The sequence below is a fragment of the Paralichthys olivaceus genome, chromosome 3 (genome assembly GCF_024713975.1).
Source record: "Paralichthys olivaceus isolate ysfri-2021 chromosome 3, ASM2471397v2, whole genome shotgun sequence".
NCBI classification, from domain to species: Eukaryota; Metazoa; Chordata; class Actinopteri; order Pleuronectiformes; family Paralichthyidae; genus Paralichthys; species Paralichthys olivaceus.
In genome coordinates this window covers 14,986,732-15,001,404 of record NC_091095.1, presented here as the reverse complement: position 1 = coordinate 15,001,404, position 14,673 = coordinate 14,986,732, and the positions used below count along the sequence as shown (strand labels likewise).

At 43.5% G+C, this 14,673-nt stretch overlaps 1 protein-coding gene across 2 annotated transcripts; it reads right to left on the bottom strand.

Moving 5' to 3' along the window:
* Positions 1–33: 33 nt before the first annotated feature.
* Positions 34–14,619, bottom strand: ankrd24 (ankyrin repeat domain 24). 2 transcript variants are annotated; one of them, XM_069522140.1, is made up of 23 exons: positions 14,510–14,619; positions 14,144–14,212; positions 12,158–12,288; positions 11,258–11,346; positions 11,087–11,151; positions 10,943–11,000; positions 10,644–10,714; positions 10,410–10,516; positions 9,907–10,079; positions 9,318–9,340; positions 8,991–9,083; positions 8,620–8,742; positions 8,386–8,505; positions 8,151–8,280; positions 7,832–7,995; positions 6,113–6,276; positions 4,324–5,114; positions 3,917–4,233; positions 3,088–3,321; positions 1,688–1,864; positions 1,447–1,614; positions 1,262–1,327; positions 34–451 (listed from the first exon to the last, which is right to left on the bottom strand). In XM_069522140.1, exons 2-23 carry the CDS (start codon positions 14,177–14,179, stop codon positions 383–385), a joined length of 3,369 nt encoding a protein of 1,122 aa, XP_069378241.1. In that variant the 5' UTR covers positions 14,180–14,212; positions 14,510–14,619; the 3' UTR covers positions 34–382. The 2 variants fall into 2 exon arrangements, with proteins under 2 accessions (XP_069378241.1, XP_069378242.1); XM_069522141.1 differs by lacking the exon at positions 8,991–9,083.
* Positions 14,620–14,673: the final 54 nt, after the last annotated feature.

Sequence of the window (14,673 nt, the reverse complement as noted above, 5' to 3'; positions counted from 1 at the left end):
GTGTGTGCATGAAGAACAGGATCAACAAGCGAGCCATTTGTGTTTCTGTTTTATTATAACAATATCATATAAAATCAGTCATCTTGTCACACAATCAGTGAATATGATTCCACTAAACCACCACTCTGCTGCACCCACAGTCACCTGCTGCCACAAACCCCTGACATGGTATAAACGTACTCCACAGGCGTGTTTGTCACCGCTTGGTTTTCAGTCAGTCCTCGGTTGATTAGGTTACTGTTTTGTACACATGCAGCTATGTCTGATCAAAGTTCAGTTGTATTTGGCTTTCTCGAGGAGATCTTATAATAGTCCCGCAGGTTGCTGTCCTTTATCCTGAGCTGTAGAGCTGTAGATTGTGTAAAGAGACTTGGTTTAAGGATCAGTTTCCCTGTTGCGTCATCCTCAGGATTTGGCGTAGCATACCCTGCACTTCTTCATCCATTCGACCCTGTTGGGCAGCAGAGAATGATGCAAAGTTGCTGCAGATTAATCCTTGTAGCATGTGTACAGGCAGAGTGCTCTCTATAGGACAGACCTCCCCAGCAGCACCCAGGTTATCACCTACATAAACAAAACCCCTGATCCAACGCCAGAAAACTGCACCGCAATTAAGAAGCCAACAGTTTTCTTAAAGATGAACATCGCAACAATCTATCATCGCCATGAACATAAAAGGTAATTAGAACAGCACTCTAGAGATACCTCTGCCAAGGCCCCATTTATATTCACTAAATCCAGATTTTTATTTAGATCTGCACCAAATTACAAACATCATTCAAAATCAAGAAAACTTATCTCACAATGTTGTGGGGGAAAAAACTGGATCTGCACCAAAATTTAATCAATTCTTCCCTTTCTCATACCACAAACTTCCAAAGTTTAGTGGTCATCTGTCCCCTTGTTTTCGTGAAATCAAACAGCACTCGGTAGAGCCCATACCTCCATCAAGGCCAGACAATCTAACATTAAATCAAGCTGCACCAAATTACCCACTGTACAGTGCAACTGTCTGAGCCCTGCACCTCCTCTGAAATTTCATCTTCTCTGTCTGGTAAACAGAGATGTTGAACTATAGCTGCCTGCTTTTTATTGTTTGCATTAAAAACTGGAGTGAATTCAGCAGTCAGTGCTATTCACAGTCCAGATTATGGGCTGTCCAGCCAGTCGCACATAAAAAAATGTAATTGATCCAATCCTCCATAAAACTCAGGAAAAGTCTGAATTTGAGCTCTGGCATGTATGTGTGCATTCAACTGACCTGTGCAGCTGCCAGTAAATGAGAGCGGTACACAGTCACCACCTGTTTGTGCTTTCTCTCCCAGTCCTGCAAAAAAAAGGTCACACAAAATGTTACTGCTTTGCCATTTTACATATTTGTAGATTTAATTAATGGTGATTTAGGAAACTACTCATGATGCAGTCTTGTGTCAGGTCTCTCCTCACCTGGAGCTGCTGGGTGAGTGTAGAGATTCTGTTCTGCAGGGCCACTTGTTGCCCGGGGTTACCAAGATGGGTGGATGAAGACGAGGATGAGGACGTGATGCCCAGAGGAGGTGAAAGAGCTCCCAGGGCCTCCTTTAGCCGGAACACCTCCTTGGACAGCTCTGTTATCTGCACAAAGAGAGACACACCAGTCAGCTGATGGTTTCCTCAACAGGAGAAATTTGAACAGCCAACCTCTCACCTTGCGGTCCTTCTCCTTCACCAGGCCCTGGGATTCCTGGACATTGTTGTGGAGCTCCTGGATGTGGTTGGACTGCGCCTGTAGCTCAGCGAGCTGCTGCTGCACCGTGGCCAGCTGGGACTCTGCGACCTGCCGCTCGCTTTTGTTAAAAAGAGCCTCTCTCTGCACCTGGAACACCTAAACCAGTAAAACCACCAGTGGCATCCCGACACTTTGGTTATATGTCCAGTTCAGATGCTTTCTGCTGATGTCCTATCTCCAATTCATTCAGAATAATCTCTCACTCCTATTCACTGTGGGTGTTTGCAGTAATCCAATCAGAATTTGCCCTGATCTCGATCAACCAATCATGTTGGAGCTTTAGGTCTGTTCTCCTCTCTATCGCTGTCAGCTGTTGTTTCAGTGATTCACTACGACCCCAGTCACCTCCAGTCTCCATATCCAATGCCCTGGTCGAGCCCAGCCGAGTCCACTCATTCAGATACTCAATCTCTCCATCCCATCAACCACCACCGTCTTGACCCCGGGGGAGGTTCCCTATACTATGCAGCTACATCCCTTTTCAACCTTGTTGACATCACAGGGGATGAATCATTCATTTAAATGAAAAATCAAATGCTAAACTTACTTTAGCCTTCAAATTGGCAAATAATACACACTTGCAGAAAAACGGTTTGTGCTGTTTAATTGTCTTCACCATAAATCTCATGTTATACTTGTTTCCTGGTTTTCTCAGTAAAATCTATTCCTGCACCGTTTTTCTCTGAATCTTTGCTCGTGGGTATTTCCCAATGGTTACAGTTCCCTCTTTTGTCATTCTGCAACCACGCTGGGGTTACACTGCAGTAAACCAGCAAATCTACACACTAACCAAAGATGAATGTGTTTCTGTTTGAGGAAAGTTTGATTTGACATACTAAGGTGTGTGCGTGTGTGTGCGTGTGTGCGCACACCTACAAATTGCTAAATTGGTTGGTTGCCAGACAGCCTGTTTTTGTGTAACTTTTATTTTTAGCAGGACTCAGTTTATGAGGTACATAAAAGAAATCCTGCTCTGTGCATGCCTCTGTTTCCAAACCTGAGCTGGAAAAGTAGTTACTCAGTTTACAACGTGAGAGTATTTATAAATGCCACCACACATGTGACATGGTCATCAGGATCCTACAGTGCACATACTTCAGTGCATCACTAAGCACATATAGAGAGGGATCAATGAGACGGACTAAATGGCTCTGAAAAGAGAAAGTAATACACTAATGAATAATGTAGAGGCAGGAAAGAGGCCTTCACGGAACATGGCTCACTTTGTGGCAGACACAATAACATCTAATTTGGCTTTAGACAGCATCTGAAAGGATTGGAGAAACCAGAAACAATAACACACATACACATGCACACACCTCGGTGCAGGTCTTCTCATGTTTGCGGGTGAGGTCGTTGAAACGAGCCGTGATGCCGTTGATATCAGCCTGCAAAGAGAGCCGCAGGGCCTCGTGGTCCTCCTTGGAGATGAGGCCCTGTTCTGCGGCCTTCTGGGACTTGAGCTCTCTCAGCTCCATCTCTTTCTCAGTCAGAGCGTCCTGTGCTGCTGCTGCACTGCTCTCGCTGGCCTGCAGGGAGCACTGGAGCTCTGCCTGTGAGGCAAGAGGCGGAGATTGACTGACAATGCATATCTTTCTGTCTAGTGACAATTTGAAAATTGAAAGTTTGTGCTCGAAATGCTTTTACATTAAGCTGTCTACATACCTTTTCACATTTCTGTATATACTGTGTGTATGTCACTTACTTTGATTTTTACAGTTTTTAAATTAATTTAAAGAAAACAAGTGAATTAAAACTTATTTTAACAAAAATGGAACCTTAGTAAATCTTTGTATTGCCTTTACCTTTATCGTGCAATTTCCAAATGGTAGATATCTTAGGTTTGATAAATTAACTTAAACTTAGGGTTGGAGTTTAGCCCTTCTAGAATCCAGAGAGTGTCATTTAAGATAGATAATGCATCTCTATTTCCTCCCAGTATCCAGAAGTGAAGCTGAAATATTCTGGTAAAAATGCCACCATCTTGTGCATTTGGAGTCCAGCCCCAATGCACATGCTCAACCACTTACAAGTCAATTACAAGACTATATCCGGCCCCTCTACTCTGTGTCTGTCCCCCTGACCCTTGTGTTCTTCTGCCTGATTTCCTTCATTTAATCATCCTTTTCCGTCCCTGTCCTTGCTGACCTTGATTTTGTCATGCTCCTCTCTGGATATGGCATCCTGCATGGGCTGCAGTTTGGCCTCCAGTGCAACAGCGTGCTCCTCAGCTTTGCAGCGGAGGATCTTCTCCTCCTGGAGCTCCTGCAGCGTCTGAGCCAGCTGTTCTGACACTGCGGAGAGCGCCTCCTTGTGCTTTGAGAGCGGCACCGCATCTTTCTGCTGCAGGGCGTCCAGTGCCCTGCCCTCTCGCTCTGCGCACAGGCAATCCAGAGCCTGGGCTGCTTCCTGTCGTGCCACCTCCAGCTCCTCTGTCACTGCTGCCAAGGTGCGTCTGGAGGGCTCTGATTGGAGAGAGTCATTAAATGGTCAAAAAAGTCCCAAACTAACATCTAAATATTATATATATATTTAGTTTTAATGGCACTACATACCTAATAGGACTGAGCGCTCCAAGCTCTCTGAGTGCTCCTCCTCATCTTCCTCCTCATCATCACCACCACGTGGAGGAGGCCTGAGTCTCTCCAGCTCCAGCAGGGCATCGTTGAGCCGTCGGGCCACTGCTGCCCTCTCCCTGGCCAGCTGCTCACACTGGAGCCCCAGAGTCACCTGCACTTCCTCCAGATCAGAGCGTGGCACACACTTCCTCAGCTCCCCCTCTAGCTCTCCTAAACGCTCCTGCAGACGACGGACCTGATCTCCATCTCTCGCTGCTCCTCCCTCTTTCCCTGATACCCTGCTCTCTGCCAGGGCTGCCTCCAACTCAGCCACTTTGTCACGAAGGCCCTTCACCGTCTCTGTTTCTTTCCTTTCTCCGTCTTTTGCCACTTCTTCTTTCATAGACTCTTTCTGGGTCAGAGCAGCCTGAAGTTTTTCTACTTTGTCCTTCAGCTGTTTGATTGTGTTGCTGTCCTGGCCGCTCTGACCCCCCTCCACGCCCTGTGTCTTGGCAAGCTCCTCCTCTAGCTCCGTCACCCTCGCTCTCAGCTGCTGCGCCTCTTTACTCTGACCCTCCCCTACAGCCCCAGACCCGCGTTCACTGCCAGCACCTGCCATGGCAGTATCCCCCTCACCACACTCGACAGAGAGCACCCCAAGACGCATCTGCTCCTTCAGCTCCTCCAGCTCAGACTGGGAGGAGGCCAACTGCTCCTGCAACACACTAAGCTTCTCCTTCAAAGCCTCTTTACTCTCTGCGTCTGCACCTCCTTCCTGAGATTTACCACTGCAGAAGAAGACAAGTATTATCAATCTCAAGTAATACAAAAGTTAGTGATCGAATTACTAATGAAGGAACATGTCTAGCATCATTCTAGATCATCTCATAATACTACTCGTTCATCAATCAGTTTAAAGCAACACTATGCAACTTTTGTACTGTGGAATAGCAGCTTCAAAATAACTTTGATGTTACACTGACTAAAAATGGAGAATGGTGCCGCTTTCATTCCCACTCCTCACTCTAAACCTTTGTTCTTGCTCTATGTAACGTGAGCAGGTCAGACCTCCTGTGAGAAGTGTGAAACTGACTGACTGAGTCAAAAGTAATGCTGAAAAGTAGATTAGTTAAAAGAGACTGAGAAGTAACTGATCTCCAATATTCAGTGAGGAAACTTAATATATCAAAGCCCAACAGAATTAATCACCATGTGTGGCTGCAGAGGGCGCTGTGGCTCAATAAAAGTTACATAGTGTTGCTTTAATCTTTGGGTGCCAGAAGTTCCCAAAGGCCATGGTGATGAACAACCCAAATATATTCAATTTACAAATATAAAAAATAAAGACAAGAACCAAATGTTCCATTAGAAAAGTGAAACATCAGGCATTTTGCTCAATAAATCATTCCTTATTGAATAATTTTCTGTCTATTTTATCCACCAATTATTTATTCTACTAATCATTTCAGCATTACATCATAGAGTCTTCAACACACTAACACTTGATTATTGAAGCGTCGTAATGCACATATACAGTGTATTTTGATGCATATATAAATCATCAGTCCTTATTATAGAAGATAAATTACAATAAGAAAGATTTAGCATCTATGCCTTCATGCTGCAGGAGAAATGTAAACGCTCAGCACTTTTTAAAATGGCCCTTTTCAAAGCAGCAACCAGATACTGCTGAGGCTGATATACACAAAGGTGAGCACATCTCAGAATAAATTATATACAGGGGAGTCAACTCATTTGAATAGATGAATAAATGAATCAGTCTCACCGCTCATCTGCTACACTGCAGGTCTCGTCTGAAGTCTGGGCCTGAGAGAGGCGCTCCTGAAGGGCTTCAAACTCCTTCCTCAGGGTCTCATACTGAGCTAAGGGGATGGAGTCCGGGCTGGAGGTCTGCATGTCTGTGTCGTCCTTCTCAAACATCTCCAGCATCTGTATACATCACAGAGGAAATAATAATGATAATAATAACAACAGAAATAATAATAATAGTAATACCTGATTTAAAATAATATTTATTTGTAAAAATATATATTTTTTAAATTCAAGCAGGGATGAACGCTTTAGAAAAAGCAAAACAATATTATGGACAACTTTAAATTTTACAGTTCAGCCTGTGCTGGTAACTACATACATTGCCATGATGAAACTTACAATATATAATTTCATACGATCTTTTCATCCTGTTAAATCTCCACATATTTTGAAAACCACACCTCCAGTTTGTAACAGAGTTTCTATAATAAACTTTACTTATTTATACATTAAGGCCTATGCACATATAACCTTGGTGATATCACCCTAGGTTTTTTTCAGACAGAGCCCCCCAGAGCCACAGAAGACTGTGCCAATGTTTTTACAGGCTCAATAAAACTCCCAGAGAATAATAAACTGACCTAAAATCACCAGAGCTCCCTTTAGTTAACCTGAGTCATTATGAATTGTATTCTGTTTTCCATCATTTACAGTAAATCACAGCAGGAGATGTGGTTCTGACCTTCTTCCTCACATCCTCTCTTAACTTTGCCTCTCCCACTTTCCTGTCTGGTTCTTCTTAAACACAGCAGGGCAGAGCTGAAGTCGTTAGCCTAGATCACAGCTGCTCATACAGTGGTGCAGGAAAACCCACAACATGAGAGAATACTGTTAAAAAAAACTTAAACCGTTCATCCAGCGTGACCCAGTTAGTGAGGGATGACTACAAAATGTCGCCATGTCTGCATCTGATGTTGTGTTGTTCTATTTATACTTGTGTGAACACAAGTGGCTCAGTGCATTAGTGTACCAGAGTGCACAACATAAACTTTAAGTGGTGATGACTAATGCTCCAGCCGGGGACACACAGCTCCCCACGAAACAGCAGCTTCATCTTCTGCCAGGAAAACATTTAATAATCACTTCACTATCGCTATTGATTTAAAGTCTCTGTAAAGACACTGTGTGGCTTTGTAAAGTTGTTTTCAGACATGAAATCTGAGGGTGGGGCCTGGGAAGAGCATGCAAGAGGCAGGACATGACGTATCAATTCCACTGTGATTTCCACAGCGGAAATTTTTTTCTTGTATCTAGTCTATCCAGAGATTTTTATTATTTTTTTGGTCCAGTGAGAGTTAGAAACATGATCAACATGCCCACTCGCTTGCCGTGAATTGTCCTTCTTTATTCTCACATGGGCTCACTCGGACATTTTGTCAGGGGGCTGGCAAAAAAAGTAACTGGCTCAGACATTTGTATTCACACACATACAGCCTCTGGAAAATTTCCTGAGTAGATGTTTAAAGCAACTTTAGTTTGTGTGTGTGTGTGTGTGTCTGTGTGTGTTTGTGTGTATTTGTGTGTGTGTGCAAGAGAATGAGAAAACTGGAGGAGATGTTTAGTATATTCATTGTGAATTAACTCTTTGAATTAACATGTGTCTCAGTAGGCGTGAGTGTGTTACATACATTAGCTACGTGTATTTATGTATTTGTCTGCTCCATGTTGTTACCTGTACTTTGAGAACAAGCTCTGAGTTCTGCGAGGTTAGTTCCTCTATTTGTTTACGCAGCTCAGCAACAGTTCCTGGGTCTGGGGGGCCAGGGGAGGGACTGGCTGAGTCAGTGTTCTCATCCTGAGCAGGAGAGGCTCTGGAGCGCTTGGAGAGCAGCTTCTCTAATGGGAATGTCCAAGAGAAACCAACCAACAGGAATAATCAGTCAGAATACAGGCAAGAATGCCCACATGATATAGCAGGGATAAGTGCTTGGATGTATATGCATGCTCTGTGCCAGGGCCCGGGGAATAACATGTACACACAGATCACATACCTGGGAAGTCAAACATTTCATCCATGTCCTCAGAGTCACTGGCCTCAATACCATGAACTCCCTTTAGCTCCTCGAGCAGCTTGTCTCTCTCTGTCTCTGCCTCCTCTAACCGCTGCTTTAGTTGGGACAACTGTAGTACACACATAAAAACACTCAGAGGCAATATGTTCTCTGACATCTATTGAGAAGGTTTACATGAAATCCTTAAATATTTTTAAGGGTGAGTCTGCAGTACCTCTTCCAAGGCAGAGATGGCGCTCTGCTGCTGCTGCTCCAAGGCCTTGATCTTCTGAAGCAGACGGCCTCTCTCCAGACGGAGCCGTCGAATCTCCTCAAACACCTCCTCGTCTTCCGCCTAACACAGACAATCACAAAATATATGACTTACCTGACACAGTTTGCATTACATGCAATACAAAGGGCGAACACCAGTAATGACTGAACAATACTCAAGATTCAAAGAGCCGACCTGGGCTGGTTGCTGTGTTTCTGGAGGCTGCGGAGAAGGGGAGGGTGACCGGGGCAGGGGAGAAGGGGTCTGGCCGAGGGGAGCAGGACTCCGGGGCTGTGGGGAGGGTGGCAAAACCTGCATCTGTGCGACAGAAAACAATCAAATTTAACTGCATTAGTCATAACAGGTATAAATTAAAGTAGAAGTAAATGGAAGTTGTAAAAAAATCTTGGCTTTTCTTGGTTTTATCACTTATACTCTGATGAAGAAAAGTAACAGTTGACACTGCTCCCACTGATATGTTTTATGCACTGGTGATACTTCAAGGCTGGCCTTTAAGTGCGGTTAAATAATGTGTTTTCCATCCACTGAGCTGGTTCTTTCAGTACCTGGAGAGGAGAGCGGGGTGGTGGAGGAGCTTTCCGTTTGCGGGGGGTAGTCCCCCCCTGCACTGATGAGGCGCCTGAGGGGACTTGCGGGGGCTGTGTGTGGGTTCGGGAGGGGATCAAAGACAAGTGGCGTCAAGCTCAACTTAAAATGGAAAAGCAGAGGTAACTGAGATAAAGACAAAGGGTCAGCAATAAGCCCCAAAAAAAGAGAGCTGCACACAAAAACAATGACCTCATTTTGGAAAACATGCACAATATGATCGGCCGGAATGGGGCATGAGCTCATTGACTGAGGGAGTGATGCAACACAAAGCTGTGCAACCTTACCTCCTCGTCTGCGCCCTCAGAAGCTATGTGTGCAGAGGGAAAAGACACACACAGCAAAAAAATGTAACCTCGACAGCAGTGAGGTTCAGGCACATTAGAATATATGCACACACACACACGCACGCACACACACACACACACACACACACACACACACCAGTATACACACTCTCACTTCCATCCACTTTTTAAAATGTAGCATATCATAGTGGTTTTATATGTATCTTGTAGTAAATCCACCAAAATGTAGAAAAAGAAGTAATGTGGTCATGCATCATTCACCTAATTCTCTCTTTCATCTCCTTTTCCAACCAGTCACACATCTGTTTTTCATATAACAGCTGAATCTTTGTTACAAGAGAAAAGTGGAACGAGTATTTCGTCCCCTTTCTTTTCAAACCCCACTTAACAATCACAGCCAGCTGCCTTCCAATCCACTTCCTCTTATTACAGGATCTATCCAGGATACACTGGGTCTGATGGTCTGTTATTTGTTACTGTCAATGTTTCATTTACTCCATTTGATTTTAGAGAACCTATCCCTTTTATCTCTCCAAAACAAAAAGTTCCCACGGGCCTCATACTGTACCTGGAGGAACTCCTTCTTGCAACATCTGTGAGACACGCCTGTTGCCCGTGGTTGCACTGTAGTCAGTGGCTTTGCGTTCAAAGGCGTCAACCAGCTGCGTGTTGGCCCCGCCTCTCAGCAGAGCTTCTACGGTTTCGACACTGTCACTCTCACAAGCCAACATTAAGGCAGATCTGTGATTCACATACAGGATCATGAAATAGAAAGAAAACACTTACTCAACCATAAAAAATCTGTGAAGTACTGTAGATTTCCTTCCTTGTAGAGGTTATCTAACCCAAATTAAAAGATGGTACTCCCTGCTGGGGGTCCTGACCTTCATCCCTTATAATCTCCCCCAAATACTCTGGACACCCTCTACAGGAATCCATCCTACACCCTGACCCAGACAACCCTACTGCTGGGACAATAATCTGGAAGAGGTTTTTATCTTTAGCTTAAGAAGCTGCATCGCATCCCAGTCTGCATCAAGTCCTTCCAGCTTTCAGTCATACTTAACTTACCTTCCCTGGTTGTCCTGAATGTTTGCATTGGCACCTCGTCCCAACAGGAATGCACAGAGCTCCATTCTGCTCATCTGAGCTGCTAAAATCAGAGGGGTGGCCCCGTCCTTACAGAGACAAACACGATTATACAAACATCATGCAGCAAAAGCAACGTTGGTTGCAGTAAATAAAAAGTAAACCCCTGATTAACCAAACAAAATGTCATTTTCTATCTCTGTAATAATAACTTACACTGTCCTGGACATCCAGACTGGCTTTAAAGTCCCACAGGGTCTCAGTGCATGACAAGCAGCCGCTGACCGCTGCAGAAAAATTCAGAACTATGCTTGATATCCAAATAACATCAACTTACATATTGAAATGATGGATAAAAGATTCAGTGTCAGGGGTTAAATGTTCACCTATTTGCTTTCAATATGCTACTTGAATGGGATCTATATTAGTGTGGGAGCGTGTGTATGTCACACACTATGTGAGTATCTTACTGTTTGGCTACAGTAACCAAACTGTTGTGGTTGTGTAACTGTTACCTGCATGATGAAGTGGCGTCCTGCCAATGCTGTCGGTGCAATCAACTGCCAATCTCTCCTGTTAGAGAAAACGTAGCCTTAAAAATCCCATAAAATTTGTTTTCCAAGCTTTTAATCTATTTACCCAGAAAACAAGTATTTTACCTGTAAGAGTCTCTTTAAACACTCTGAATGGCCGTTTTTGGCTGCAAGGTGGTGAGCGCTAAAGCCTGGAGTGAGACAGTCAGAAATAAAGAGAGGTTTATAAACAATCCATGAGATTCAACAACCTTGGCCTTAGAGATAAAACTTTTATTGAATAATGAAACACCGTACCAGCACCGTCAGGGACGTTGACATCTGCTCCATGAGAGATGATAACCTCCAGACAGTCCAATCGGCCTCGGGATGCACAGAGGTGGAAACTGTGACACAGAGGAAGGGCAAAATGTGTCACTTATGATTAGAGATGAGAAATGAGAATTGTTTTCCATTTGATATGTCTTTTATTTGGAATTGTTCCAAAACTGTTGCTTTATAGAAGTTACAGCTGGAGCCCGACCGATATATTGGTTAGCCTGAAATAAGCTGATTTGAGCCTTTTACTGACATATCTACTGACATTAATTTTACTGAATAAACAAAGCAGAGAATATGTGCAGTTATGTTTACATTTTCAGTTTATCTAGCTAATTCAAGTTCTACATATTTGTTTTTTGTAGTTTCTTTTCTTTATCTATAGGTAATAATAATAAAAACATTGTTCATGGTTAAACTGTAAAAAATAAAAACTCAATTACATATAATATTTTAGAAATTGTTGCCATTTTTTTAAATGTAAATATTGGTTGATATATCGGAAATCTTTCACTCACGAACATCCATTCAAAAATCCATATCATTCAGGCTCTACTTACAGCAAAAGAGAGAAGATGATAAAAATAAATAATTTACAAAAAATGTTCAGGAACAGTTAATTAATTAAGAACCCCATCCATCCATTATCTATCGCTAAATATATCTATATACCACTCATCCTTTAAGGGTCACAGGGGGCTGAAGCAGATCCCAGCTGACATTAGCCGGGAGGTGGAGTACATCCTGGACAGGTCTAATTAAGAACTTCATCTAAATGCTCAGTGCTAGGTAAGTCCTTCCATGAAAAATGACTTATGTTGCATAAGAAATTATTTACCAAAGTAACTAAAAAGAGTAAAAATGTGATGATTAACTTACGCCGACTTGCCCTCAGCATCCAGCTTGGTGGGACAGAGACCTTTTTTGACGATGAGAGCAGAGACCTTGTCGGGTTCATTCTGCTCCACGGCCTGCAGCAGCCTCTCATCACTCTTACTCCAGTCCTGACTCTGAGGGGGGAGAACAGGTCATCACCCTACACTGCCCCAAAGGAAACTGATACCACACTGCATATCTCATAACATACAACAGAGGGGATGGGCTGCCAAAAGAAATATGATGAAATTAGAGTGTGTGACAAACAATGATGACGAAATACGTTTTTGCCTGAGATCATTGAGAGGGTAGTTTTGCAAGTCACATACTTTTATGACAGACATATCATGAATAGAATGTAAAGACTTATCAGTGTTCTTTTCTATTTGTTCATATGTTTACTGGCTCTATAGAGAAGATACCTACTGGCAGTGGCAGCAGGCTGAGACAAGGACAGAACCGCTTCATCAGGCTAAAAACAGGCTGCTGAGGATCCATACTGCTAACAGGACGCCACACACTTAACTAAATACAGCCACAGTGTACAAACCCACCGCCGTGTGTCCTGGCTGACAACACACACGGATGACAAGTTCAGTATAACACCAGCTAAACATTAAGTTTAAACGTTTTTAGAGGTCAAAGCATCACATCAGTGATATACATACCAGAAAATGTATTCTACACTCAAATAGAAAAGCTTGTCACACATAAACTCAGGCACAAATCCATACACTAACACTGCTGCTCTCTGTGCTCTCGTCTCCCTTTACTGCACCTCCCTGTGCGCATCCAAAACAGCATCCTGTCGTCCTGATCCTGCTGCTAGCAGGGACACAGCCAGACTTACCATTGCACCTCACACACACACTCACACACATTGACACCTCCTTCTTTTCCTCCCTGTCCTGCCCGCTTTATAACTTAAATCATTTCTCTGCTGCCTGCCTCTCTGTAGAAGCCTCTGTTTTCTCTCTCTCTATAAGTTCTTTTCAGGTCCTGCATGGTTCCCCTGCTGGCAGCGTCACAGATCTGTTCCTCTGCAGTTACAGAGCGGAGCGGGGCCTGTGTGATGTGAGGACTCAGCACAAAGAGGAGAAACGAGCTGGATAAGCTGCACTCTGTTCTGCTGATTAGCATGGTTATTAATAGTATCTATCAATCAATAAATCTATCTATCTATCTATCTTTTAAATGAAACTATTCATTAGCGTCATCCAAGAAGACCAGCTTTGTCACCATTGTTGTGCTGATCCCTTAGTGTTCAGTCTAAGGTAACAGGGAGGTAGAATTTCCCTTTAAGTGGACTTGACAGTAACAGAGTATAATGGTGCTAAGAGCATCTTCAGGATCTAAATGCTCAGACCACACTGTAGAGCCAGCAGCTGCAGGTTTATGCAGGTACCTGTGCACCGGCGCTGCAGGGGTGCAAGGTCAGTGACACCAGTTAGCCAGTCTGCTACATGGAGCCGGAAAAGAATCTAAAAAATGCAGCACATTTGAGAACAAGGTTGATCCCCACATTATAAAGCCCTTCACGGTAATGTAGCAGCAACAGCAGGGAAGTAGGAATTCCTTGATTCTGTGTGTGTGTGTATGTGGGTGTGTGTGTGTGTGTGTGTGTGTGTGTTTGTGTGTGTGTGTGTGTGTGTGTGTGTGTGTGTATGTGTGTGTGTGTGCGTGCGTGCATGTGTGTGTATGTGAATAATTGAAGGCTACCTGAGATCTCTGGTTATTGCAGTAGTCTGGAGGCAGACCTGCTCTCCTGCTGCTGCTCGGTGACACTGAATCCCAGTGCCCCCCATAAACACACACAGTCACACACACAATCACACACACACACACACACACACACACACACACACACACACACAAGTGATATCTTTACAAATTTAAAACACACCTTGTGTGTCTTATTTCTCTACACGGCCTGTGGACATACTGTCATAAAACAGGTATTGTACTACATGTTCAACAGATGGCTCTTACCTCATTCTTTTTAAACTTTGCCTTCAGACTCTTCATAATCACTCGATAGGCACTTTGTCAACATGTACACTGAAATAAACAAGAGGAATAAACAAATGTAAATATTATATATGTATATTATTGTAAGTTATAGCTTATCCAGTCAGTCTCAGGTTGTTGTTTTTTATTTCCCCCACTGGGTTCAACATGTACACAGTAAAAAAATAAGACAAATTACACAAACGTAATTATTAGATAATGTATGTTATCCAATGGGTCGCAGGTATTTTTAGTCCAATTATCAATTGGACAAAGAAACACTGCAACATGTAGATGTACCAATCCTTTTTAAAATGCTATGTAATGTAGTTTGTGCATGCAGCCTACCTGTGGAGGACAGTCCTGCTCCAGGTGAGCTTCTCTTCTGTCCCATCAGCTGCTGCTCAGTCAAAACACTGGAGTCACTGCGGCTGCCTGCAGGACAGCACCGATGCGCCGATCGTAAATCAGCCAATCGGCGATGCGCAAAAAACGCCGGATCAGCGTTTGAT